Consider the following 27,241-nt stretch of genomic DNA (forward strand, 5'->3'; position numbering starts at 1 on the left):
CATATCTGGATCTGCTTCTTTGGTCAAGATAGTGGCTAAATATTACTAGCAAATATCTTTTATTGGCAAATGCTACTGTTCTTGAAAATAAAAGAAAAACACGATCAACCTTTCCCAAGAAATAAGCCTGGGCTTCGTTTCTGATGGCTGAATAAGGAATAAACTTCTCTGTTGATTACAAGAGTGACAAAGGAAACACACACTTTGAGTATATGAAATAGCCGCTGTTTGACTGCCATGCCGAGATTGACATGGAACCAGTTACATGTTTAGTTTGTGGCGTTTTCTTCTCTGAATTGCACTTGTTATGTATGCTCTTCTGTGTCTGAAGATAAGGATGTGGTATGTCGTTGCCTGTGCTGCAGTGTGCTTACCCACCAGTACTTATTAACAAGGCTATTGTCAGCTTTGCTGCCGGACTGTTTCTGGAGCCAAACTTCAAAGCAGCTTGGATCTGGGTGGTCAGAGCTGGGTGGGAAGGCATGCTCGCCCTTCCCTGGTTTTCTCTAACACCTCTTGTAGTCTGGCTTCCTTTCTTCTTCTGTTGGCTAACATGCCCGGGAATGTTATTCACAAAGTTGAATTGCTTTCCATATTCATCCCATTTTTACTTAACCATCATTTTGTGTTTTTGTTTTTTTTTTCTGTTTAGCTTTAAAGAAGAATAATATCACTAAATTTCCAAATGTTCACTCGAGGGTAAGGATTTCTTCTAGCACACCGGTGGTGGAGGATACACAGAGCTGGCAAGCATCACTTTTTACTTAGCTTCCTCCTCTCTCTGTATGCAGATCAATGATTTCAATCTCTGGCTGAGGGTAATACTGGTGAGAGTCTGAGCAGGGAGAAGTCTTTGCACCTCACATTCCAATGATGAGAGGCTAAGCCTCTCTGTTGGACTGTTTGGTCTCCTGCTGTGTTCTCACATGTGATGGCTTGGGTAAGGGTATTTGATGGTTATACTTTGGGTGTGAGGCTGTCCTTCCCTTAACCCCTTCTTGGCCTTTAAGTTACTCGGTGAACCCCATTTTGATCCAAAGAAATTGAGACCAAATCCTGGCCAGGGAACATGATCTATAGTCTTTTAAGGATTAGGGTTTTTAGAACGAATTCCTTTGAGGACCTATTAGGAACCATGAAATTGCAGGTCACTGCGTATCCTGAGCCAGAAATGGAATTGTAACCTCCATTACCACTCTGGGTGAGGAAGCAAAGGCTCGAGAACATTATTAGGCATGCAAAACCATTCTTGGCCTGAATTTAGGAGTAGGGCAAGGTCACAAATTCCAGTGAGTCAGGAGTTTATGGGGTGGGGACAGTGCTGAATTGAGCTGAGCACTCACTTAGCTCTGGCTTATTTTGCCATGTGAGAATTAAATGGGCCCAAAACCAGTTTTCCAAAAGTCAAGAAACCTTGGTTTTTAGGTTAATTCCCAGTTTAAATTTCTAGGAAACTGTATTTAAAAATTTAAGGCATCTGCCAAACATCCTGTGGACCAGCTATGACCCATCCATTTTCAATCTGAGCAGTGAAGGGATAAAAAAGATGAAATGTTTTAATTCTTTTGTTTCCCTTTCTAAAGATAGGATTTTTTTCTAAACAGAAATCAACAATACTAAGTTGATGTAGGGAAATACATACTAAACAGAACAAGGGGAAAAGGTATGAAGCCTGCTTTTTCCTTTCACTGTGTTCTGACTCCATTAAATGGAGGCTACCCTGCCTTATTCAAGAAAGCATGCCCTCATACGAAGAGCGCTTACTAAAATCCCTCTTGTGCATCTCATTCATTCCTTCCTGCTTGAACTAAAGTACAGTGGTTGATTCATTCAAGCATTTTGTTGTTATTGTTAGGCATCCTGCCATTCACTGGCAGTACAAATTGGGGAATCCAAGAGGGCCCATACAATCTTTCCCCTCTGATGAAAAACATCATCTTGGGTGGCAGGAAAGAACGTTCAGGAATGGAGTGTTATTTTGATTTAGTGATTGCTTTTGTTTGGTGGTTGACTGTGATATATCTGATTCACAAAATAAACTGACCTAAGTTCATTTTAATGGAATAATAATGGAAGCCATGGCTGCAGACTAGGTGTAAGCTCCTTCCTTAATTAAAATCTCAGATAGGACAAGGCGGTGTTTTGTCTTGCAGTTTAAAGTTTATTGCAATTGTTGGTATTCACGTTTTCAGAAAGAAAAATGACTACTAAGTAATAGCTACTTCCCAATGGAAGAAACATTTCAAAATGACATCGGCTAGATTCTCTGGCCAGTGACAGAAGCACTCTACTTGTATTTTATAAGAGCCAGAATCACACCAGTATTACATGCTGTTTTGCTTGACTGTAAATATCGAGGGCAAAGTACATGTTTTTGGCTCAAATTCAGTTTGAAGGGCCCATTAGCTGACTCTTCTACACAAGCTGCTTTGATTGGCTGCCAGCTGGCCTCTGTCTTGTTTAGACACATGATATTACAGATTGCAATTCTCTCATTGGTGCTCTCCTCTTTACAGATCTTAGAAACCAACCATACAGACGAGCCGATGCGGTGAGGAGAAGTGTTAGGCGGCGCTTTGATGACCAGAACTTGCGTTCTGTTAATGGTGCCGAAATGACCATGTGAACCAGAGACCTGCTTGTGTGAATAGAGGGTGTGCGTGAATGAAGATGTTCATGTGAACTTTCTGTGCTACCATTTAACTGCAGCCTTGAACATAGATCAAATATTCTAAGGGCTCAGATTTAGCAAACACATAGGAATTTTTAAATGATGGGCTCTGCTTTCAACCTTTGTTAACAAGTGCCTAAAAGTGGAAGTACCTGCTCAGATTAATCAAAGCAATAGGATTTGATTTGATTAGTATCTTTTTACACCAGTATGTTATTTTTTAACCAAAATATAAATTTCATATTACATTCATTATCTGCCATTGTGATTGTCCCATGATGGCCCACCCTGGTTTCCTGATAAGTTGTAAATAACATGGAATGCATCTGCTGTGGGCTTCCTTTGCTGTCTTTTAAGAAAGTTAATTTTGTTTTAGCCATACCTGTCAACTTTGTATTTTTAAGGGCTTGCAGCACGGAAGGAAAAAGTCATGTGATAAAACTCCTTTTGTCTATACCCAAGCCCCAGCCAAGTACAAATAGGATATAACTGCAGTGGCACAGAAGTCAGTCACCTTGTTTCACATTCTGCTTCTGTGTTGGGGCACGATGCCTCATGAGATATTCAATGGTATGAATGAGACCATATGATGGCATACAGATGTGTACAAGACTTATTTGCAGTACTGTTCTTCAGCTAGAGGCAGCTTTTAAAAATACAAATGTTTATTAATTACCACTAAAATTAACATCTCAGTAATCAGTATTAGGATTTCTGAGGACCACTATGGGTCAATCCTGAGAATAGAAATCAGTGCCTTGCTAGCCAGGGAGAAGTTCACTAGCTCCATGAACAAGCATTCAAGATTTACTTCCGCTAGCAGAGTAGTATTAGTAACCTGGCCTTATCACTCTGACAATCGCAGGGTTCCCCCCTCCTCCTTTTGGTAGATTGGATTAGATATGTTTGGCATCACACATTAAGAGCTAAGAAATTCTTGTACTTCCCAGACTACCTTGTGGGGAATTGCAATTAAATTGCTGAATTATATTGGTATTAAGCTAAAATGACATGTAATGGGACTAAATGGCCAACAAAGCCACTGTTGTTCCTTCATCTCTGGCAGGGCACTTGATCCAAAGTCAAAAACTGGACTGAAGCTAATTTGTAATTTCCATCACACATTCTGCTTCTGGCTTACCTTATTGGTACATTACACCAGTATATTAATTGTAAAGTTTATTGTATAGTATTTAACCACTGAATTTATTTTATGTTGTGCTCATGTGAACTCCTTGGTGAAGGTCTCATTTCCCTTGGATAATGTGTAGTTATATATCTCTTTTTAAATGTACAGATATTTTGCTATAAAATCGGTGCAGTTTTTTATGGTTTTTACACTTCTCTTTAATTCCCACCTAAGCCTCTGGGTAATATTGTAAATATTGTTTAAAAATGCATCAGCCTATGCTATACAATCTGAATGTTATTTTAACTTATAGGTTTCTTTTTTTAATATATATATTTAACTTCAAGGACAGTTTAGGGATCAGTTACATTTCACTTTAGCGTATCTATTTACAAAAAGATTAAACTGCCACCTGCTAGCACATTTTCATGTGTACTTTAAAAAAGAACATGCCAAGATTGTGTCTGACTCATTCAACGTTTCATTTTGATGAAAAGAGGGATTTGACCATGAGATTTAACACAAATAGTTGGTCCTTTACCACAAAGCAGCTGTTTTCCAAAGCTCAATCCTGATGAACATAGGTTAAAATGGGCTATTTATTAATCTACAAATAGACAATAATATTGGCATGTCCTTTTCTGTTTGTCTCCTAATGGGCCTGCTTCTTAGCAATATTAGAAATGTTTTATAAAAACAGTTCATGTTACTTTTCTGGTCTTTTCATGGCATATGAGCAAATAAACTATTTACACTACTATCCTGTACTGTGTTGTAGTCTTTCAGTGTATACTTTAGGGGGTTTTATGTGCCGGTTTCATGTATACTCTTTTAGCTTCTACAAACAGGTATGTTTTGCTGCTTGAATTCATAACCTAAACAGACTTGGTAAAATGTAAGGAAAACTCCTTCCTCTACAGAACTCCTGGTCACTTGCTGTATGGAATGTAGAAACCAAGCAGATTTTAGTATTGAGTATTTTAGCATTGAGATTAGTATCTCCAGAATCCTAGTTATGAATTTATCCCTTCCAGAGAAAAAGCACTCTTTTTTTGGTGAGATACTGCCTCTCTCAACATTTGTTGTCATGAGGATGTTGCATATACTCAGTCTACTAGTGGATTGCAGACAGGCACCAAGCACCTGCAACACTTGTGCATGCACAGATATTTGGAATTCCAAGTCATCAGAGTATATTCTTAGTATATTCATTTAGTGTATTTTTTAGCGAAGTAAAGAAATTTATAATTTAAGAAACTGTCCAAGTGGTTTAAAAAACAACTTAAAGGGGCATAAATTAGTCTTTATTGTGATAATCTGGAACCAAACTTGCAATATTCCCAAGGTAGACTTGTAGCTGAAACTTTTAAAACAGAAAAAAGTTAAAATTTTGCAATTATTAAGACTCTTGTTTGTTTTGTACCAGGAGAAGTGCCTCATGGTAAAGGAAATCAGGTCATTAATATTCTGTCAGGATATTTTCAAGAGTAAACTAGAGCAATAAGTTAAAATGAGGTAGATATGGTTAGGTTTTGGAAATGTATCAGTAGCACCAATTTTTAAAAATTTTCTAATGACTCAGAGGTAAGTCTCTTTGTTTTTCACTCCCAATCTTTGTGACTAAAACTGTATCTTAATCCAATAAAAGTCACTGCCAATGACACTGCAATGAATGTCCAGCAACCTTGCTCACTCAACAGTGCTCAGCGGTTAATGGAACTTGACATCCACCACTGACTCTGCTGGGTCAACATACTGGATTTTGTAGAATCACCTAATTTTACACTGTGAAATATACTTTCACAATACTAGATTTATAATTCACATCTATTAATTTTAAATTTGATAAAATGAAATTCTTAGCCCTAATACATTGTTTTTATCAGAAATGTGTGCACAGACAAATATACTATCAGCCCACTTTGTGCCAAAGGATTAATCTTCTACTTTTTCTAAACTAATACTCCAACTATTGCTAAGAAAAAAATCTGAAGCAAGAAACAAATGCATGGACAAATGTTGATATACTTTTTTGGTCTAACTTTTTATAAAGAAAAGCAAGTATTAACATTGAGAAAACAGAATGTGGGCATCTATCAGCGCACAGCACAGAACTGCTGCATACAACAGTGCTTAAAGGAAAAGGCTGACACAGATCCAATTTAGTAGATGTCATTTTTCTAATAAATTATATTTATTTACAAAAGGTCTACCTTTTATATAATTGAAGTTCTTTACATCAGAACAATATATGAACAGAAGAGAAAATCTGTTAAGTACAAACACAAAGTAGAAACCTTGTTCCTTGTTATTACTCACCTTTCAGAACAAGTCTTCAGTTTAGTTGTAGAGGTAGGCAAGAGAGCAACACCTACCAAAAAAGTTTGCAGGCAGGACCAAAAAAAAAAAAAAAAAAAAAAGATTATAATTACCACATTTAGATACCCCCCAAGACAGCATAAAAGAGGGGCATCAAGAAATGGCTTAGTTTGAATATGATGTGAGATTAGACAGCCACTTTGTTTCAGTCGGAATAAAAACTGGAGGTGAGCTAGTTCCCCTCAAATGCAAATATCAACCTTAAACCTAGGACAAATTACCATCAAATTAACAGTCAAGTATCTATCACTAATAATGATGAGATGGCCTTGAACTAGATCATACTGACTCACAAGAACAGTTTTTATATAGTGATTTTTTAAAAAGCATAAGAAATTCACTGCAATTAAGAAATTTAAGCCAGAAAGTATGGTTTGGAGGGCTAGGGAGACTATGTGGATAACTGGAGCAAAATCTTCCCCTTCCTACTCATCTTTAAGTTAGCTCCAGTAGCACTTAAGTGCATACATGCCCTGTCACCATTATTCACCTGTTTGTCAAAAATGGCCTGAAATGATTAGTTCTCAGAACTTAAAATAGGAACTTTGTTTTGTCTAATTAGGGCCTTTAGATCAACTCTGATCTAGCTAAATGTTAGCTCCTCAAAAGTTACTACTTTTAAACGACTACCCTTGTAACAGAATTGTGTGTATGATATGAAGGTATGTTTCAAATCATCACAAGAGATTGCCTTTCCTACTCAAAAACCACATGAAAAGTTGTATGTTCTCATATATAATAAGTGTTTGGACATTTCTGAAGGAACAGTTAAGACTGAGGCACAGTCACTAGAATGTATCTTCAGTGTACTTCAATTAGTTTGGGGTTCAGTATGGTTTATTGCCATGATGCTTTTTCAAGCCCTTTAATACAGATGACAAGTACCATGGATGCTGGATGAGTACATCTGTCAACTGATATTTTATTTTACATTCACTCAATAAATGCCTACTATGTGCCAGGCACTGTTCTAATTCGCATGACAGTGAGTGATACACAAATCCTTGCCCCCAAGGAATCTGACCACCATCTACATCAAAACGGTGGAAAAACTTAACAGCAAGGTAAGAATAAGGAAGGTATTATTAGACTGCTATACACCATTACTAGAACCATAGAATGAAACTATAACTTAGAATGCATTTCCATGTAAATTACTTGGGATGTTATTTTGCTTTTCCTTTATGTAAAATGAGTCCTAGAAAATGTAAAAGAAAATTTGACCTGCTATTGGGAGAGAGACTTCCCCAAGGGAAAAGAAAAAGTCTGATTTAAGATGTAAGGAATTAATGTGCTTTGCCTCGATTTTGCTTTTAGAAGTGTTTATTTAGTTCTTTAGCTTTGCAGTTTACATTTAAGTTACATAATGAACACCCTATAAACTCATTTTTTAAAATGCATTAATTACTCTTTGCTGGGTACTATTTGATTAGAAACTGCTCTCTCAAATAGTATCCAAGTTTTAAATAATCCTTAAATAAAGGAGTTACCCCTATCTGGATGCAAAAATAAAAAGTGGCTGCCTAGTCAGCACTCAGTTGACCATTAACACTGGAAGAAAACCAGGATCACGTAGGCAAATGATTCTTAACACAAGATGCAGGCCCCCTGGTAACTCAATGAAAACTATGGATCTTCTTTTCAGAAAAATGTATACAGATTTTGAAGTTTTACAGTCTTACCACTGTGAATTAAAAGACTGCTTTACTCTAGGCCAACCCCTTTCATACTATTGTTGTAAACGGGGTGCAATTAGCAAAAATCAAGATGAAATGGCTGTGATACTTTGAGCATTTTCAGATTTACTGGGAGGCATAAAAATTATTTTCATTGTTGAAACACATGAATGATCTATAGGCTGACGCTCCTTTGGGTAATGATAATGAAATGGCATCACTGTATTAAAAATGTTGGGACCACTGCTTTTATTTAAAAGTTTTATGTTGCTTAAATACACTTGGGAGAGGTGCAAAGAATTCTTCATATATCATTAACTTTTTATACCAATTCAATTTTTCCACATAGGAATTAAATACTGGAATTTTATACTGGAAGGAATATTTGAAGTCCTATTTTTGATTATTAAGCATATTAAATATATTACTGAATTTAATCCAAGAGTTCATTAATATTAATGATAATGAGGGAAGATAAGCCCTTAACATTTACCTAAGTCTGAGGCCTAACTGAAAAGTATAAATTCCCTTTATCTGAATATAAACATACTTTGTTTGAACACATTTTGAACGTAACTGTTCAGCTCTATTAAAACCAATATTCTATGACATTCCAACTTTATTAGACTGAAGATTTAGAAACCTAATCAAATGGATTAAAGATATTCACACATAACTCTTATTTTAATAAAATCTACCCATCACCTATATCCCAGGCCATAGTATCTTTCTGGCAACTTAATGCCATTTGATGGGATCACTACAGGATTATAGTCACTTCAATTACATACTTTATAAAAAGTACGTTGTATTTTTGCTTTACAACTCATTAGCTTTGTTTTTGGGTCAAATAATTTTCATGGTTGGAACAATAAGGAAACTTGAGTTTGTACTGTCTTATGGGAATCTGAAGTTGTGATAAGACAGTATCTCTATAATACAGAAAGTTAATTTAAGGACATGCTAAATCACATCAATAGTTTAATAGGAAAACTAAAAACTTTCAAGTTGTACTTTAAAAAATCATGATTCATGGAAGTTTTACAGATTCTAAATTCTGTGAAACACCACCAGTATTTCTGCCAATATCATATGCATATTTTACTTTGATGTCCAGGTCAAGTGTTTTTTTTTGACATGATAAACAATATTAACTATTATTATGAAGGGGCCTCTGAACATTGTCTAGGCAACTTGCCTGTTGATAAAGTTGTTATATGTTGTGGTTCTAATATACAATAGGAGACTAATGTCAAGCAAGAAACTGGCTTCGCATTTGTTGAAGATAGTGGTTTTTACTTTCTACAAAGTCATGTCATATTTCACAGCAGAAATATGACTTGGCATTGAGACTCCCCCCAGTTCAGGACTCCCCCCAGCCTTCCCCTGCAGCTTTCAAGAGTGGATACTAGATTTAATTGAAACATAGGGGGCAGAGATGAGAAAAGTCATCCCAGTCTGTCCCACTTTCAAATTGATTAGGATGGTGAAGGGAAAATGAACTTTTTGTTCTTCTAAATCCCAACGTGAATTAGGATTGCCCCAAATGCCCAAAATAAAAAAATACCTAAGGTAATACCAAAGACTATGTGCTAAATTTATTTACTTAAAAAAAATCTCCTGCACTGAAGGAAAATAGTATAAATTACATTACCAACCTTCAAAAGTTAGCATGTAAAAAGTATTCTCGCTTCAAACCATTGCCTTTCTTAAAGTATTCTGTAGGAAATTCATAGATCAAAAACAAATACAGGGGCCTGTATGATTTATAATATTCTTAAATATTAAAAAAGGAAAGTAACTTGGCTATGTGGATTAGATAAAGCAAAATTTTAGGGGTTTAGTATCTTAACCTTTAAAGAATCATACAATTTTTTTCTTTTCTTTTTTTTAGAGCTGAGCAGTAGAAATAAATACTAGTACACACTAGAAGAGAAGATTTAATAATTGATAAAAATGTACAAAAATATTCAAATCAGAAATGCTTTAGAATGTGTACCACGAAGTCAATACTTCTCAGTGAGCAGGGAAGGTAAAAGACTTCCTCAATGAAAAAAAGCAAGAGAAAGTTCGGATAAAAAAAAAAACTGTTAAAGAAATTGCTGAAGTCAACATTGATTTGTTTTAGACAAGGATATTGCAGCCATCACTTAAAGTTCGGTGGCACATTCTTTAGTAGGTCCTTAAGGCAATATATTTAAGCTAATTTACAATTTGATTTGATGTTAACTTTTTAAACATCACCTCAAAATAATGCCCTCACAGTAGCCTTTTCAAAATGTATTCAGATGTTCCATAAAAAATAATGGTGGCTTTATTATAGCAGTGCTGAGCAGCACCACTATAGTTAAGGGTCTACCAGGTTTCCATTATGAACACTATTTCTGAGTTTACCATAAAAGATCATATCATCTTTAACCAGTTGGGTAGTGCACAAAAAAGCAGTATATCAGTTGCTGGTGCTTTTTTTTGTACTACTAGATATCAAAATTTTTCCATTATATCTTCAAAATCCAGCTTCTATAAAGTAAATCAAATCACCTCATGACTTACACTTTAGAATAAAGTAGAGACACCTGCAGTTATCAGTAAATTGCCACCTTTAATCCATCCTGCAGTGCCCTATGAAAGGGTCACAGACAGACAGTTATGACTGTATGAAAATATGATTCTTGATACAGAATCAAAAGTTATTTTCAATTTCCTTTGCTTTTATAAAGTCCACAATAACAATACTTAAATGCACTTTTTTTTTTTTTTTCCTGTGATATAATTAAAACCCAGTGTTATTTCAATTGAACTTAAAATAGAGTCCCTGGTCTGAATTAGACTTTAAATCATACTGTAAACATATTTGGTATAATTTATTGATCATCATCCAGTTGCTCCAAAAGGGTCCTTCTGCGCTTTTCCAATTCTCCTTCACTCAGTTCACTGCCAGAAGTATCCCAATTACCCTGAAAAACAACAGTGAATACGATTGTGTCAGTACTCAAAAGGGTAAGTAGTAGTGAACCTGTGAAAAAAGAACACAAAATCTACATGGATTCTCTTCCACAGAAACTAAGGCATCACAGACTGATTAAAGACTGATTTCTTTCCCAAAAGCCTTAACCAAATTAACCAAATACTCCCTGGTTATTTGGGGAGTAACCAGGGGAGACAGTTCTCTTAGAATGGAACTCTCCTAAGGTGTTTACTTTCAGTTTAATATGTACATCAGGGAGAATAGTACGTATCCATTTCTTTTCCTCCCTTCTACATAACTGAATAGGAAACATCTTATTTCCATTTAATGGAAGCTGGGTGTTCATTTCCTAAGTATTCTTCATTAATTTTTCAGAGTCTAGGTTATCCTGTATTTTTATACTAAAGTATTATCTTTTGAGCATTATTATATTGTACCCAGAGTTATGAGGACAAGTTAGGCTGGAAAAAATTTAAAAACAACAAAAACCACACAAAACACTTTGAGAAGGAACTCAACTCTTCAAAAGTTGATTGTTCACCTATATTTTCTATCACCCTTCAGGGATCCCATTTAATCTAATGTAAGGACACTCCCCATGGACGGAGGGCCTGGTGGGCTGTAGTCCACGGGGTCGCTAAGAATCAGACACGACTGAGCGACTTCACTTTCACTTTTCACTTTCATGCATTGGAGAAGGAAATGGCAACCCACTCCAGTGTTCTTGCCTGGAGAATCCCAGGGACGGGGGAGCCTCGTGGGCTGCCGTCTATGGGGTCGCACAGAGTCAGACATGACTTAAGTGACTTAGCAGCAGCAGCAAGGACACTTAAGTCGCTAAGTAAATACAGAGGAAATAATCATTCCTCACCAAAGATGTGCATCAGACTCTTCAGTGCTGTTTGAAAACAAACACCCCTCCACCCTATTCCCACCCAAGGAGAAAATCCTAAGGGAGGACGAGGACTTACCTACACAGCTTAAACTCTCAGTTGGTAGCTCAGAGGCATTATGCTTGCTAAGCCCACAGCATTTGTGGCATGAACAGCAAGGTGAAGAAGGCATGTGTCATATGCTCTGCCACACACATACATATGGGGGAAACTAAGGACTGACTATGTAATTCGATATTAAAACACTAGATTTGGCTTATAATATCCCCCTATTTGCCCTCACCTCTTTCCTCTCAATGATTATTTCTAAAAGCTGTTGGAAAGCTACCTATTGAAACAGGATTTACAATGATGCCATATCAAGGGAAAACCCAATTTGAGTTTCATCTGTTAAATTTTATATTCTTAAATTAGGCAGAAAACATCCATTGGCATTTCTTAATGAGAATGTACAAAGCTAGAACAACATATTCTTTCTTAGTGGGTTAAACAACAGTGACAGAACACCACGTTATTTTTTTAATGAATATGAAATTTAGGATGCTTAAATTGGGTCACACAAATGACATACATTAGAAAACTGCTTTGTGTGAAAAGCAGCTAACTGGTAGATACAAAGAGGAAGAATTCTAAATACTTACAGAATCTTTTCCAGTCTTTTTCTTAGGTGATTTGTGTTTTGATTCTGATCTTTGTCTAGTTCTGTCTTTTTCGCCTTCCCGGTCTTTTTCTTTTTTATCCTTTTCTCTTTCAGCATCTGACTCTGGAGAGTCCTTTGCAAATAAAAGACAATGTTAAAATGGTTACTTTATCAAAATGCTATTAGGAAAAAAACCCTTATATTGGTAATATTTAAGAACACCCACATTTAACACAGTATTTATGTATTCCTAGAGTGGTGAAATCTGAATTGATAACCTTAAGGAATCTAAAACATTCCAAAGATTCATGGCAGCAAGTTGGTCTTTCCTATGGGAAAGATGACAGTCTGACAGAGTAAACTATCACTAAAAATGGGTCACTAAATTAGGTGTACCTTCATCCCTAAGATTAGGTATATCTTGATGTGTACCTAAGACCAAGAACCAAGAATAGAAGAGAAGTTGTTTAAACTTGTGGTTCTCAACAATAGCTATGAGATGCGCGCACACACACACACACTTGGCTCTTTCTCTAAGATAGCTATGAGACACACACACACACACACTTGGCTCTTTCTCTAAGATAGCTGAGACACACACACACACTTGGCTCTTTCTCTAAGATAGCTATGAGACACACACACACACACACACACTTGGCTCTTTCTCTAAGATTAGTATAAAAAACCAGAGTGGGAATCCTAACGCTGTTTATTATTATTTGTTTCAAGTTCACCAAAGGATTTTATTGCAAGATTAAGGTGAACCACAACTCTGAAACTCTTGAGTTTAGGTGCTCACCTAAACTCTGCATAGGACCAAGCAGAAATGTCTACTGCCACTGAGAAAGCTAAGGGCAAAAGCTTAGGTGCAGTATAAAAATCAAGAGTTTGCTTACTGATTTATGTCTTCTCTTCTTGCTTTTCTTCTTATGTTTTTTTGATTTCTTGTAACTTCTCTCTAAGCAGCATGAAAAGAAAAGTGTCAGAATTTGAGGACATCCAAATGCCAACGACTTTAATCAAGTTAAAATTATGTTTACCAGATTCAGCACTAGAAGAATGTTCTGAAGCAGAACGAGACTCTGATCGCTGTCTTTTTTTCTTTGAATGGCTGTCATCATCATCTGAATCTGACCCCTACACAACATAAACAATTTTATTCATAATGATGCTAACAAATACTTCAATATACTTATGGTACCATTTTAAATAAACTTTCTTACTGATCGAGAGCGGGAGCGCTTCCTGTGATGTTTTTTAGATTTCTTAGAATGCTTCTTGTTTTTTGAATGATGATGTTGACATTCATGCTACAGAGGCAAAAGAAAAAAATTACAGAAGCTCACACTTTAGATAACAGATCACAGAGAATTTTTAATAGTTTTGCAAGTAAGTTCTTTTTAGAGTAAAAACGACATTCATTTTGCATTTTTAGAATGTACTTCCCAACTTGAAACTGTGCAAAGAGTTACTATCACTTAAAGTGAAGAGAACATTTTAACTATCCTATATGCACTCATTTCACATCTAAACACACGTTTAAAAGTATTAATAAAATACTTCTTACAGCAATGAGAATGGTGTGGGTACAGTGGGGACAACTGATACCCTCTATAAAGGTATGTATCTACAGAATAGTCACACTACTTTCAAAAACAATGAAATATAATTACATTTTATTTATTTGATGAACATGGCTTTTGTCAGTGAGCTAAGTTCAGCACTGAAATAAAGAATTACCCCAGAGCCATCTGTAAAGGAGGTTAGTCTCAGAAATTGAATACAAAATCTACTTTCTTTTCAAGGAGCATTCCCTTCCTCATCGAACTTAAGATATCCAAAGGCAATCTAACTACACGTGAAATCAAAACAGGAAATGTTCTATGGATTTTAACTCTTACTAGAACAATGATCAGGCTAGAAGGAGAGGGGAAACGCTGCAGTAAAAGTTCCCTACTCCCAAACATATCTAAGGATTTGGAAATAAATCAGTTTACAAATAAGTGGAAAGGGAAAATCTGGTTCAGGGACTCTCACTTTTTATGTCACTAATTGTTAACTCTTCTTCCTTTTCTACCTCAAGGCCCGTTTTTGAGGTCCAAATCCTTTTCTGGTATGTTCAGCTCTTCCCTATGTGGTCATCAGCTCCATTTATGACCTCATCACTTTACCAGCACAGATCATGAAAGAATCTTGTTGTGGACATTCCTGAATTGGGGGAAAATATTAACACACTACACTACAGCAAAGGTTCTCAAAATTAAATGTACATTCCAGTGCTTAAGAATCTTGTGACAATGATAATTCTGATACATTTCTGCCAATGGGGCCTGAGTTTCTGTATTTTTAACAAGTTTACAGGTAATGCAGATGCTGCTGATCTGAGTAGAAAAGATCTACAGGCCAATAGCACTAGATTTAAAGGCAGCTGAGAGACAACATATGGTACAAGGGGCCTGTTAACAGAGCAAACTGTTGTCAACACTGATACTTATCAAGGACAATAAATCCTAAGAAATCGTCAACAATTAAGTTACCTGCTATTTCCAAAGACCATGAACATTACAAATTTAAGTATATGCTAACTTTTTCACTTTGCTGTGAAGTATAAGTTTGTCCAAAACTGATGGCAAAGCATATTTGGTAAAAGCACTGGCCCTAGAGTCAAAAGCCTATGTTGGAATCCCTTCACAGCAAATTACTTTTCCTTTTGGCCTCAGTTTACTCATCTGTAACTTCACAGGGTTGCTGTGAGGATTACATTCGTATATGTAATATTTGTTAAGCATAACATGGGCACCAAATAATAATTATTATTGGTCAATTTAGCATGTTTACTATCTATAAGTGATTACCTGAAATCTTCATCAAAATACCCTTAATTCAGCTAGTGGAACAATTTGTAATTTTATCATTACTTGTTTTAGCAAAAACTTACTATTTTTCAGAACATTCCCGAGCTTCCAACACCTCTAATGTAGTATAATATTTGAAATATGCTTAAAACTGTTTTATATCTGCTTTACAGATTCTAAGTTCTTTACAGGTTTATTAATCATTCCATGTGACTCCTAAATCGATGAATTTCTGTAACACTATATAAATATGAAACATATGAATTGTCTTCACTAAATAGATCTTTACCTTCTCATGCAAGCCTAGTGTGTTTCATTTAAAAGCAGTTCCTATAGAATAAACCACTCCCTAATCATCCCAGATAGTTAAGTACATTTGTATAAAAGTAGTATAATTTAGGAAGAACACTTTGATCATTCTAAATTCTTCGATTAAAAAAAATGTTTTACATATTTTTAAATATATCAGCCAATTACAATATAACTAAAATTACCTCAAGCACATGCATAAAATCTTTAAATATTCGTTTTCTTTCAGATTCTAGAGTTATATCCTCAAATGCTGGCTCTTTTACAAATCTCTCCCGGATCTGAAAAATTCAGATATGCAATAAAAATATGAAAACTGAGAAAAATATACCAATATGACTAAAAAAACAGCAAGTGAAAACTGGCAGCCCAGCCCTCTCAGTCTTTATTTCCATTCCTCCAGTATTCCTAAATGCCATCACAGCTGAGTTCACAATCTTCAAATAACTTCAGTTTATCTCTGTAGCTATGAGAAAGAAAAAGATTTTTATTTTCAACTGTAAAGGAAAAAATTTGTAAGTATACATACATCTTCCCAGACAGCATCCAATTCTATTGGAGGAGTAGCTTGTTTCAACATACTCTTAAATGCAGATTCTTTTCGTTTCATCTTCCGAGCCTCCTCTTTTTCTCTTTCACGTTCACGGGCTTCTGCCTTTTCTAGTAACTTTTAGAAAACATATTTATATATATATAGTACAATTTAACTTGTGTTAAATTCATTATTCTCCCATCATCTATAAGGTAAGGGCCAATTAATTTTAGCAAAGGAATTTACTATCACTCACCATCTAAGTATATTATCTGTTACCTTATTTGAAAGTGTCCACTACTCTGTAAAATACTATTCCTATTCCCTAATTTCAGGAGTTTACATACAACTTAAGTATCTTTAGCCAAATGTACTAAGAACTGTTTTATTAATCTAGTTGTTTATAACAGTAAGAATGATAACTTACACTATTGAAAGCCAGCTTAATATTTCCTGCATCTAATGTGGTTGATCTTTTAGTTGAACTGATTATTGCCACAAAGTCTTCAAAAGTAGTATTTACTTCAACTACAAATCCTTTATCCTAAAAAACAGAAATCTTGTTAATATTAGTAACAAAAAGAACATAGTATTATTTTAAAAAATATGCCCTAGACTAAAAGTTAATAGTATATATTTACCTTCAGAATGTCTTTTATTATCTTCTTTTCATCATGATAACGTGCTTTAAGATCCTCAACATAAAACTTGAAAAGGTCAAGTGCAGTTGATCCTAATGAAAAAACTAAAGAAGTCAAAAGCTAGCTCTAATCAAAGAGCTGCAATTACTTTTTTGTTTATAAAACAAAAGAAAGCACACCCCATGCCCCAAACACAACCACCCTTCCCTGTGGCCCGTTCCAACTATTATAACTACAATTTAGGAAAAAGAAGAATCTCACCCGGCTGACCAAGCATATTAGTGAATCTAATGTCAGAACTAATTGTTGGATACAATTCCATCCAAGATGACATAGAATGCAGTTGTCCATGTTCATGCAGTTCATCTAAAAATATCTGGGGGAAAGGGACAACAACAACAAACTCATTACATATTCAAAAGCCATATTTAAGGACTTTGGAAATGTTGGTATAACATGAATAAAAATATATGTTAAAAACAGCAATATATAAAACTCTTCCACCAGTGTTATCACAAATGTGTTTAAGTGCAACTGATACTTGCTCTTTGATGAAAGTAAAATCTGCTTTTACATAAACTATTTTGGACTTCAGACAAAAGGTGTGCATTACTTTTACAGACTTCAGTTTATGTGCCCCTTTAAGACAGATCATCATTTCTAGTTTATAAATATGTATACAAGTAAATTCAAAGCACTGTTTATTATTACAAATAATGAGGCTAAAGAAGGTACATGCACTTTTACTGTAAAATGTACTTTTTGTTTTTAAACATAACACCTAATGTGTTCTGGAAGATTTATTTTTTATTTAATTTTCTTTTCTAAGAGGAAGATATATAATTTTACTAAAGCAATACATAGAGTTTAGGGAACTAGAACTTAACCTCCATGTCTGATTTTAAAACCTATTTCTTTTTTTCTATTACTGTTATAACAAACATAAATTTTTATAGCCTCACTTTATTATTATTATTATTTTTACTATTTGCTTACTTTCAGGGCAACATATTGACTTCAATAGTCTGCAATTTTCACATTTTCTGCTTCCTGAAATCCTTATAGAGTTTATTTAATGCTATAAATGTCCCTAAACTATGGTACAAATTTTGTTCCTAAAATTCCTATACCTGCACTGTTCAATACCACAGTCACTGGTCAAATGCAGCTGCTAAGTATCATGAAATATGACTCTGAACTGAGATGTGCCAGCAGTATACAACACACAATGACTCTGAAGGTTTATTACCAAAATAAATATTGGTTGCATGTTAAAATGAAAGTATTTTAGGTATACTGGGTGAAATAAGAGGTTACTAAAATTAGTTAAATTAATAAGAAATTACAATCATGTATGTGGCATACAAATTTTTATTGAATAGCACTGCCCTGAATGATACCAGACATATAGCCCCACTTCTCTCCAAATGGGAATAAGCATGTCGATTCAGTCTCTGTATCCAAAATTCTTTCTCAAACTTAAAATTTCTATCCTTTCATCCTTACCCTTCAACATAAATGAGAGCTTAACAACACCCCTGCTATGTGATCACTTACACTTCTCCCTCTGTGGAATCCTTAAAATAGCTTGGAAACCATCTTCAAAGATGCTCTCTAGTATCTAAAGAATCTACTCTATCATATCTGCTTTGCTAGTATTTCTGTTTTACTTCTTGGCTGCGAAGATCTGATAAGTAATAGCATTTTGACACTGAATCTACTCCAGTAATGATAGAGTAGGAAATGGCAACTCATCCCAGTGTTCTTGCCTGGGAAGTATGATGGCTAGAGAAGCCTGGTGGGCTACAGTCCACAGGGTTCAAAGTCAGACATGACTTAGAAACTAAACTACTACCACCACCACTGTTTCAACAGCCAATCTAACTTGAGTGATAATTAGAAATCACTTGAGGTTCCTTTTAAAATATGAATTAAAATAAAGATACTTATAATTTACTTTTTAAAGATCACCAGATAACTTTGATATGAATTCAGGTTTGAAAACCATTATGCTAAAACTGTATGGCTTTTACTCTCTTTTATTGGGTTGGCCAAAAAGTTTCTTCAGGTCTCTCCTAAGATACTATGAAAAACCCAAACAAACTTTGTGGCTAACCCAGTATTTACTAACCCCATCTTGGGAAGGATGGGGACAAGATGAAAAGCAAGCTGCTTCAAAGATGGCTGAGGCTGGTTTTCAGGAAGAAGGACATCTGAAAATTGCAGAGTATTGAAGTCAATATGTTTCCCTGAAAGTAGGCAAATAGTAAAAATAATAATAAAGTGTGCCTATAAAAATTTATGTTTGTTATAATAGTAATATGGAAAAAAGAATAGGTTTTAAAATCAGACATGGGGGTTAAGTCCTAGTTCTCCAAACTCTGAATGTATTGCTTTAGTAAAATTATGTATCTTCCTCTTAGAAAATTAAATAAAAAAATAAATCCTCCAGAACACATTAGGCCTTATGTTTAGAGAAGGCAGCTCCCAACGCTGGCACTAATGACTTCTTGGAGCTCATAAACTTTTCGGGGGCACAATGCAGGATGGGAATCCTGTACATTGGGAAACGTTTATCAATACCTCTGGCCTCTATCCAATTAGATGCTAGTAGTAACTTCTCCCCAGATCATGACCATCAACAAAATGACTAGTTCAACACCACTCACTACCTCAGTCCAACTCAATAATCTCTTTTCCCTCATCTCCTTCCTTGTTTTTGGTCTCCTTATATATTGTCCATGATATAACTACTCATATATACTTGAATAAACCTTCAAAGATTTTACTTAGTAACAGAATACTTCCATCTTTTAATTCTTTCTTCATTCCTTCCATCTTGACTGGTCTCTCTTACCAAAGAAAAGCTAGTCTTTAACCCTGAACTATCTAATCAAAACATCAGTCTAATTTTGCCCCTACCTTTAATCTGGGCTTCAGCCTAAAATATTTAATCTGATTCTTAAGCTTAAAATATAGCTTTGTATCACGTTAGTATGTGTCTGGCATGGTTTCTGATTACTACTAATATAATTGGACAGAGAAGCCTGGCAGGCTACAGTCCTTGGGGGGACATGACTTGGTGACTGAACACAACAAGCACACATGCAGGCAAAAGCATGTTCTATTGGTTCTGCGACAGACATTCAGCTCAGTAATCTTCCTCTGCTGCTCTACTTCCTTTAAAAGGTCTATGTACAACTTGAAAGAGATCTACTGAATCAATTTCTGAGGGTGAGGCTCAACAACCCCTGGTTTTAACAATACTCCAAATGATCCTTTGGGAAACTACTAAGATAAAAGAAAACCATCAAGAGAAGTAAACGTTACATTCTTATGCAATGAAGACTGCAATAATGCTATTGGCTGTGGCATTTAAGGTGACTGGTGATCTTAGGCACCATGAGGAGTTGCACTTATCCTAATACAGGATTTAATGAAAGAGATCCAGTAATTAAAACATGACATAGATGCAAAATAAGGCTATACAGAGAACCTGTAATTTTAGCTCCTCTGTATAGTGTTTAAGAATTATGCTGCTACTGCTAAGTCACTTCAGTCGTGTCCCCACAGACGGCAGCCCACCAGGTTCCCCTGTCCCTGGGATTCTCCATCCTCAAAAGCATACCACAGCATTTCCTACAGTTCTTTAAAGAACTAAAAATGAATAAGTACTAATGACTCATCACACATTTTATTTTCAGTCCTCCCTTATGCTATTGATTCCTCTTTCCTGAGTGAAACCATACCTATCAGTGTTCACTTTAAATACCAAATCTGCTATAGCCTTCTGTGTTTCTCTTGCCTGGAATGGCTACTCTCCTTAAGTGGATTCACAACTAACTGTATAATTTAAGAATTAATGTCTATGGATCCTCTGCAAAGCCCAAGTTAATGATCTGAGACTGGGATTCTCAAAATTGCTTATATCACTCTTAAAGGTCATTAACCATATTACAAAATTAAGCTGAAAAACAGAACTTTTAAAATTACCTGAAAAGATTCTCTATTTTTACGCTGTCGTCTCCTTTCACGAAGCAAACTCTTTTGTTTTTCTTCTTCCTCTTCCTTTTCTAAAGCTCGAATGTGTTCCTCAAAGCAAATTAATGCATCTTCTTTATCCATATCTAGAATTTTTATCAGTTATAAAAAATTAAAACAAATATCAGTAAAGAAAGAGGTTTATTTGCATTAACTTTGCATTATTTGTATTAACTTTGCATTATTTGCATTAACTCCCTACAAAGTTCAAATTCACTTTATCTGAATACTTGTATACTCAAATATAACTTTTAATTATCTAAATAGGAAATGTTTATGGAAAACTTTTTATTTATATAATTATTTCTTGATCTTTTTATTTCCTTATGGCCATGTGCACAGCTTTCAGGAGCTTAGTTCTGAGGAATGAAGTATTTCTGGCCATATTAGTAAACAAGGATTTAACAGTCATCAGCAATTGCACCCTCCAATTCGGGCCCTTAAGGGCACTCAGGAAAGAGAAGAGTATCTGTAATCTGGCAGCCATGAGGCTGCAACCACTCCCTAAACTGAGTCCCATGGAAGCTCAGGATGTGGGATAAATACACAGGATACTGGCCCCAGAAAGCTGAGATGCATATTAAAGGAATGATTTCAGTGAGCCCAGACTCTTGTACCTTCCCAAGCATAGAAGAGTGCTGAACTCCTAAATTCCTTGAGGTATCTGTCTTCCTTTAATTAACAATCATTTTCTGACTTTCAGACTACCTGCCCTTGTTATAAAACTTCTCTATATCCTGGCTCCTCCTCTCGCCTCCTCAGAGCAGTCTTCTCATGGTTATTTGAGATGCCCAAGTCTACTGGGCTTGAAATCCTAAAAATTTCCACCAAATAAACATAACTCTCAACTTCTAGGTGGTCACTATTTTTTAAGTCTACAGCTCCCTGATTCAGGGATCATGCCCAAGCCCTCTGCAGTGGAAGAGCAGAGTCCTAACCACTTAACTGTCAGGGAATTTCCACATGGGAAATTTCGAAAAGACTTCATTAAAACATACTCTGAATTCAAGGATGAAACCAAGACAATACATACGACACAAATAATGAAAATAGAATTGTGATAAATTGGTTAGCAATATCAGAATTACCCAAAGAGCTTTTCAAGTATAAAATTCTATGCCTTCCCTCAAACCTACTAAAGTATGGTATTCAAAAGGGTAATCAAGAAAGCTGCAATTTAATAAGCAACTAGGTAGGTCAAAAATAAGACAGACCTTAGGGAAGCTTACTACAAGATAATGCTAATACATTTTTTTTTGCCTTTTGCGAATCTCTATAAAGCCATTACCTCAAGAGCACAGCATGATAAATCTGGTCACTAATTTAGTTCCCATTAAACCACAAATAAATAGCAAGGCAAAATTTCAGGTTTGACCTAATAAATATATTTCAGTTATACTTGATAAAGCTAACTTCAGATTTTGGGGAAAATATTTTGTATTGAATCACAAAACTCAGAAAGAAATATCCTATCTGGAAACAAAACAACTTTTCAGGAATGGACAAACAATTATGCAAAATTCAGTTAGTGATCTCATTAAAAAAAAAAAAAAAAAGTGACCAATTTCCCCTACTAGCTGCTGCTAAGTCACTTCAGTCATGTCCAACTGTGTGTGACCCCATAGACAGCAGCCCACCAGGCTCCCCCGTCCCTGGGATTCTCCAGGCAAGAACACTGGAGGGAGTTGCCATTTCCTTCTCCAATGCATTAAAGTGAAAAGTGAAAGTGAAGTTGCTCAGTCATGTCTGACTCTTAGCGACCCCATGGACCGCAGCCCACCAAGCTCCATCCGTGCTAGACAACTGTTTTAAAACTATTCCTTCCATTTAGTTGTAACTCTTACTCTGTAATTCCTCATCTTCTGCAAAAGTTGGATTATCCATCAGATACTGCTGGGCTTCAGACCAAGTAGTAGAATATGTCACATTAGCCATGTTGTCAAGTATGTTTTTTAAGGCTTCCCAATTCCTCTTTCGCAACTGCTTTGCTTGCTCCTAAAAAATATGAATGTATGTTTTAACGTTCAAATAAAGCATAATGTATGAAATGCAATCAATAAAGGTTTCTTCACATTCTGATGTCCAAATTTCAAATGCTATCCATTTGCTTTAAATATCAACACTCTTTACCTTTTCAGTACTCTTGCCTAACTGCTTCCCTCTTACCTTCAATTTGTTTAACTTCTCTTCTAAGACTAACCTGGAACTCCCTCTCCGCCTCACAAAATCTCTCTTCCCACAACTATGTATTGTAGACACTATCCAAACAAAAGTTACTGCAGACAAATCACACAACAGGTAAACGATAATGTGTTCAACCACTTTCAGTGATGTTCAAATTTTTGTTAATAATACTTACATTTCTATAAGTCTCCTGGAAGACTGGATAACATATAACTTAGTGAATAATATAGACATGAGCAAAACTAAATGTATTTGCAGGACAGTATTTCAAAAACACTATCCTACAAATACATTTTAATACAAATACATTTTAACAATTACACATTACTGCTGTTCTTTTAAAATAATCATAAATTAATGCCTTGTAAGGAAAAATACTGAGTATTTTCTAAACTCAAACAAGCTAAAAAAAAAAAAAGCATTTTCTAAGTGGGCATAAGACAGGCAATTACTGACAATCTAGGTATTAGCTACTTCAGTAGTTGTGGCAAAGACTTAGTTGCCTGTGGCATGTGCGATCTTCCCTGACAAGCACTGAAAGCATGTCCCCTGCATTGGCTGGTGGATTCTTAACCACTGGACCACCAGGAAAATCCAAGAGCTACCTATTTTTTAACTTAACTTCTAATAAACAGATCTACAGCACCATATATAGTAGATAAACCAACAAGAATGGACATGTTATAAAGTAACTCCTAAACAAGAAACATGTTGTTTAATCTATAAATACTGTTAACAGTGAATAATACCTTTTCTTTTTTTGAAAGAAAGAATAAAACATCTTCATAGATTTCAAGACGATCACGTTCTGATATTGCATTCCAGACTTCCATCTCTCCAAACATTTGCTCTGCTTTTCTGTTTGTTAAAAAGATTAAATGTTTCTGCATTATACCATAAAAAGTAATTTTAAACCATTTAAATTTTATTCTAAATTTAACACCACCATATGAACACTCTTCCACTCTTAAGTTCATAATGGTATTATACAGGAAAACTTTTTGGTAATTAAGAAAAACAAGACAGGTTAAGTCTTGATTTCTCCTTAGAGACAGTGGGGATAATTGAGCAATGTTTTGCAGTTAGGACTACCTCTATTTCTTAAGGCAGCTACAGAGACTAACAAACCACCCATGGAACTAAATTACAGACTTCAACAAACTCTAAGAAATTTAGTTAACAGATAAAATAAGACTACTTAAAGAAATGAAGAGTTCTTCAATAAAGCTTTTCCAGAAGAGTGAGGAAAATAAGAAAAATATACAGAAAATGAACTCAGTACCTCGTTGCAAAGATGTTAATACTGAATTACTCACAATCTTAAATAATAAAGCACTCAAAAATGAAGAATGCTACATAAATGTAAATTTTCAAAAAATGCTACACGTAATAAAAATGGCCCATTTCTATTCCACAAATATAAAAATAATTGAACTCTTATATTAAGGAGAAAGGAGTCAACATTTCATTATTAAATAAAAGTCTCCTTTTTTGTTGTAGTCCCTAATTAATAACGAAGTCCTATAAATTCCACATTTAGCTACTGATTGATCTTTTATTTTATGAAACTACCACATTCACAATCCCTTAAGCTTTATTTAATGAGCATCTACTCTGATTAGTTACTGTACCTAGCAAAAAGTCTAACATGGAAACAGTACAGTAAACATACAACATAATCAGCAAAAATCTTACTTGTATCTAGTTGTGGAAGTCATTTTTTCATGATTCTCAAGAAAACGCTGAAAGGATTCCTTAGCCTCTTTGTATTTGGATCTTGCTTCTTCTTTTTCTTCTTTCTCTGTTTGGACTTTATAAGCATTAAAGGCCTGCTTTTTTTCACTCAACTTTGCTAAAGCACTAAACAAAAAAAAAATCATGTAAGAGTAAATGAAGATGATCAAATGTTAGTGTCTTGAAAAAATAATTTCATTCACAAATTAAGAAAATTTCAGTAAGTTACTGAACAGAAAATAATTTCTCCTTTAAGAATTAATTCTACTATCTATAAAAGGGTGCCCACATTGTGTGACAAACCTTTTTAACTTTTGGTTCTTATCAGACATAAAGCAACTCTATTATTGGTATCCAAAATAACAAGAAGATCAATGGGAATAAAAATTTACATTATTTGACACAATTTAAATTCTCTAGGCTTGCTTTGCTCAAAGTAATCAAAAAACCAAAGTATTACCTATATCGTGGATCATTAATGATCATTTTCATAGCTTGCTCCCATGAAGCATTAGATGGTACACGCTGAAAATCATTTAATGAAAAGTTAAAATTTCACACAAAACAATACTCACTGCAAACATCAAGCACTTCCCTTTGCAGGAGTTTTAAAAAAGGTCTAAAAAATAATTTATTGACACAAGGCAAATGTGTGTAACTGTCTATAGATTAAAAAGAAAACTTAAAACTGAAATTTAAACAGACCATTAATTTAAACAGGATATTAATACTTTCTTAAGACTACTGATTAGAAGACAGAAAACTTTTATGAATAAAAGCTTTAAAGACTGAAGTGGAATGTGCTATATAGTACCTTATGTATTTTTTTGGTTGGAAGTTTTTAAAAAAAAGTTAAAAAATTTAGTTCATTCTCAGTCAAAGCTATTTACAAGATTAGTATTTTTAATAAAAGCATCAAGGTACTAACTGCATTAAAGGATAATTTCATTTACTAGATACTATATATCATATAAAAATCTACAATATAAATACCTTTTCTTTTAATAATTCTTTAAATGCTTGCTTTGCCTCCTCTTTCGTATTCCACGTATACGTTTTTTTTGCTGGTTGGCTTTCTTCCTCTTCTTTTTTGGGAGTAAAACTAAAGAAAGATTTATACATGGTATTTATAATTTAAATAAACATTTGCTTTACTTCGGAAAATAATGTTTTAATTACTCTTTGATGTTTAGGTAAAATTTGACAATTTTAGAATAAACTCATCTGTAAGAGACACAAATACTAGTATATATTTAATGGAACACAAATACTAGTATATATTTTCTCTAACATTGTTATTCAGACCTTGCACAAAGGCCAAAATAAACATTTATATTACAACACTATTTTCACTACTCCACAAGTTTATACTTTCTAATGGCTTATAAAACTTAATGCTCTCATTTTTGTGTCTTAGTAACAGGCTTTGGGCAAGCGTGCATAAAATAAGATGCAGAGATCAATCTAAATAGAGGTTGGCAAACTATGACCCCTGAGGCCAAATCCAGCCTGCTGCCAATTTCTGTAAATATAGCTTTATCAGAACATGACCCTGCTCAAGAGTTTGCATATTGATTATGGCTGATTGGGTACTGCCTCAGCAGAACTGAGTCACTTTGACACACTATATGACCCACAAAACCAAGTATTACTCTTTGAAGGTTTATGAAAAAGTCTGCCAAACAGTGATCTCAAACAGAAAAGAATTACCCAAGAATTATGAACTATACTTGGTTGAGCCATCTTTACAAAAAGTTGTATAAACATTTCTTCCTTTACAGAAGACAATGCTGGGGAAAAAACACACCAGAGGAAAAAAAAAAACAAAAAACACCTCAATCCCCTATAGTTAAGCTGAACGTATAGGGGAAGATTATGGAGTATACACTAACAAAAAATATAGGTAACTCACACCCTCTGAATCACACCCGAAATACAATTAACTCATCCCAATATTAGTTTGGAATACTTAAAATTATCAAAAATATTGGAAACAACATGGCCAAAAATTACCAGCTGTAAAATGATCTATGAGTAATTGAAATCAAGTTTAATGACTCAAGCACTGCAAGGAAACAGAAAAAAGGAAGCAGAAAACAACTGATTGTTAAAAATGTGAAAAATTACTGTGAAAAAATAGGATAAGTACAAAAAGATGTAAAAGAATATTACTCTAAAAGGCCTAAAATGTCTACATCTACTAGTAGGAGATTACTTAATGTTCATATAAATGTCTGTCATCATTCAACATGATGGGATATGGATCTGTAATGATGTGGATGCCTCTGATATATTTTAAAAATTAAAAATATACATTTATTTTAAATGCATAGAAAAAAGGCAGAAAGATAGAATAAAAATCTTAACTTTTTTATGCCTTCAAATATACTATATAGATATCTTTTTAAAGCTTCTAAACATAAGAAAAAAATTTACAAAGCTATTTTCACTTTGGAAAATGCACATTAAAAATTAAAAAAAGTTTATAAAAAGAGGAAGGGAGATGAAAGCAATATACTTAAATATTAAGATGGGTGATCATGTTTGGATCTTGATATCATGGCTAATATTTTACATGTGGGTAAC

General features: G+C 34.6%; 2 protein-coding genes across 12 annotated transcripts in view; one reads left to right on the plus strand and one right to left on the minus strand.

Annotated features, from left to right (window-relative positions):
- Window positions 1-4,560, plus strand: part of FMNL2 (formin-like 2) — a 331,355-nt gene extending 326,795 nt beyond the window's left edge. For 3 of the 5 annotated variants that reach the window (XM_010840000.1, XM_010840005.1, XM_010840003.1), the window contains one exon: window positions 2,517-4,560. In XM_010840000.1, the coding sequence (XP_010838302.1) occupies window positions 2,517-2,626 (110 nt within the window). In that variant the 3' untranslated portion in view covers window positions 2,627-4,560. Of the gene's footprint in view, window positions 1-652; window positions 747-2,516 lie in introns of all 5 variants that reach the window. The other 2 variants (XM_010840002.1, XM_010840001.1) reach the window with 2 other exon arrangements.
- A 4,574-nt stretch (window positions 4,561-9,134) lies between these two features.
- The window catches only part of PRPF40A (PRP40 pre-mRNA processing factor 40 homolog A (S. cerevisiae)), a 59,527-nt gene continuing 41,420 nt past the window's right edge, over window positions 9,135-27,241 (minus strand). For 4 of the 7 annotated variants that reach the window (XM_010840009.1, XM_010840011.1, XM_010840012.1 and 1 more), the window contains 16 exons: window positions 25,649-25,757; window positions 25,116-25,180; window positions 24,617-24,781; window positions 23,671-23,779; window positions 22,582-22,732; window positions 20,690-20,823; window positions 16,958-17,072; window positions 16,697-16,800; window positions 16,483-16,599; window positions 16,053-16,190; window positions 15,709-15,804; window positions 13,583-13,669; window positions 13,400-13,496; window positions 13,256-13,317; window positions 12,358-12,489; window positions 9,135-10,812 (listed from right to left, as the gene is read on the minus strand). In XM_010840009.1, the coding sequence (XP_010838311.1) occupies window positions 10,720-10,812; window positions 12,358-12,489; window positions 13,256-13,317; window positions 13,400-13,496; window positions 13,583-13,669; window positions 15,709-15,804; window positions 16,053-16,190; window positions 16,483-16,599; window positions 16,697-16,800; window positions 16,958-17,072; window positions 20,690-20,823; window positions 22,582-22,732; window positions 23,671-23,779; window positions 24,617-24,781; window positions 25,116-25,180; window positions 25,649-25,757 (1,774 nt within the window). In that variant the 3' untranslated portion in view covers window positions 9,135-10,719. The remainder of the gene's footprint in view (window positions 10,813-12,357; window positions 12,490-13,255; window positions 13,318-13,399; window positions 13,497-13,582; window positions 13,670-15,708; window positions 15,805-16,052; window positions 16,191-16,482; window positions 16,600-16,696; window positions 16,801-16,957; window positions 17,073-20,689; window positions 20,824-22,581; window positions 22,733-23,670; window positions 23,780-24,616; window positions 24,782-25,115; window positions 25,181-25,648; window positions 25,758-27,241) is intronic. The other 3 variants (XM_010840007.1, XM_010840010.1, XM_010840013.1) reach the window with 1 other exon arrangement.

This window comes from Bison bison, unplaced genomic scaffold (assembly GCF_000754665.1).
Source record: "Bison bison bison isolate TAMUID 2011002044 unplaced genomic scaffold, Bison_UMD1.0 scf7180017864139, whole genome shotgun sequence".
Classification (NCBI taxonomy): Eukaryota; Metazoa; Chordata; class Mammalia; order Artiodactyla; family Bovidae; genus Bison; species Bison bison.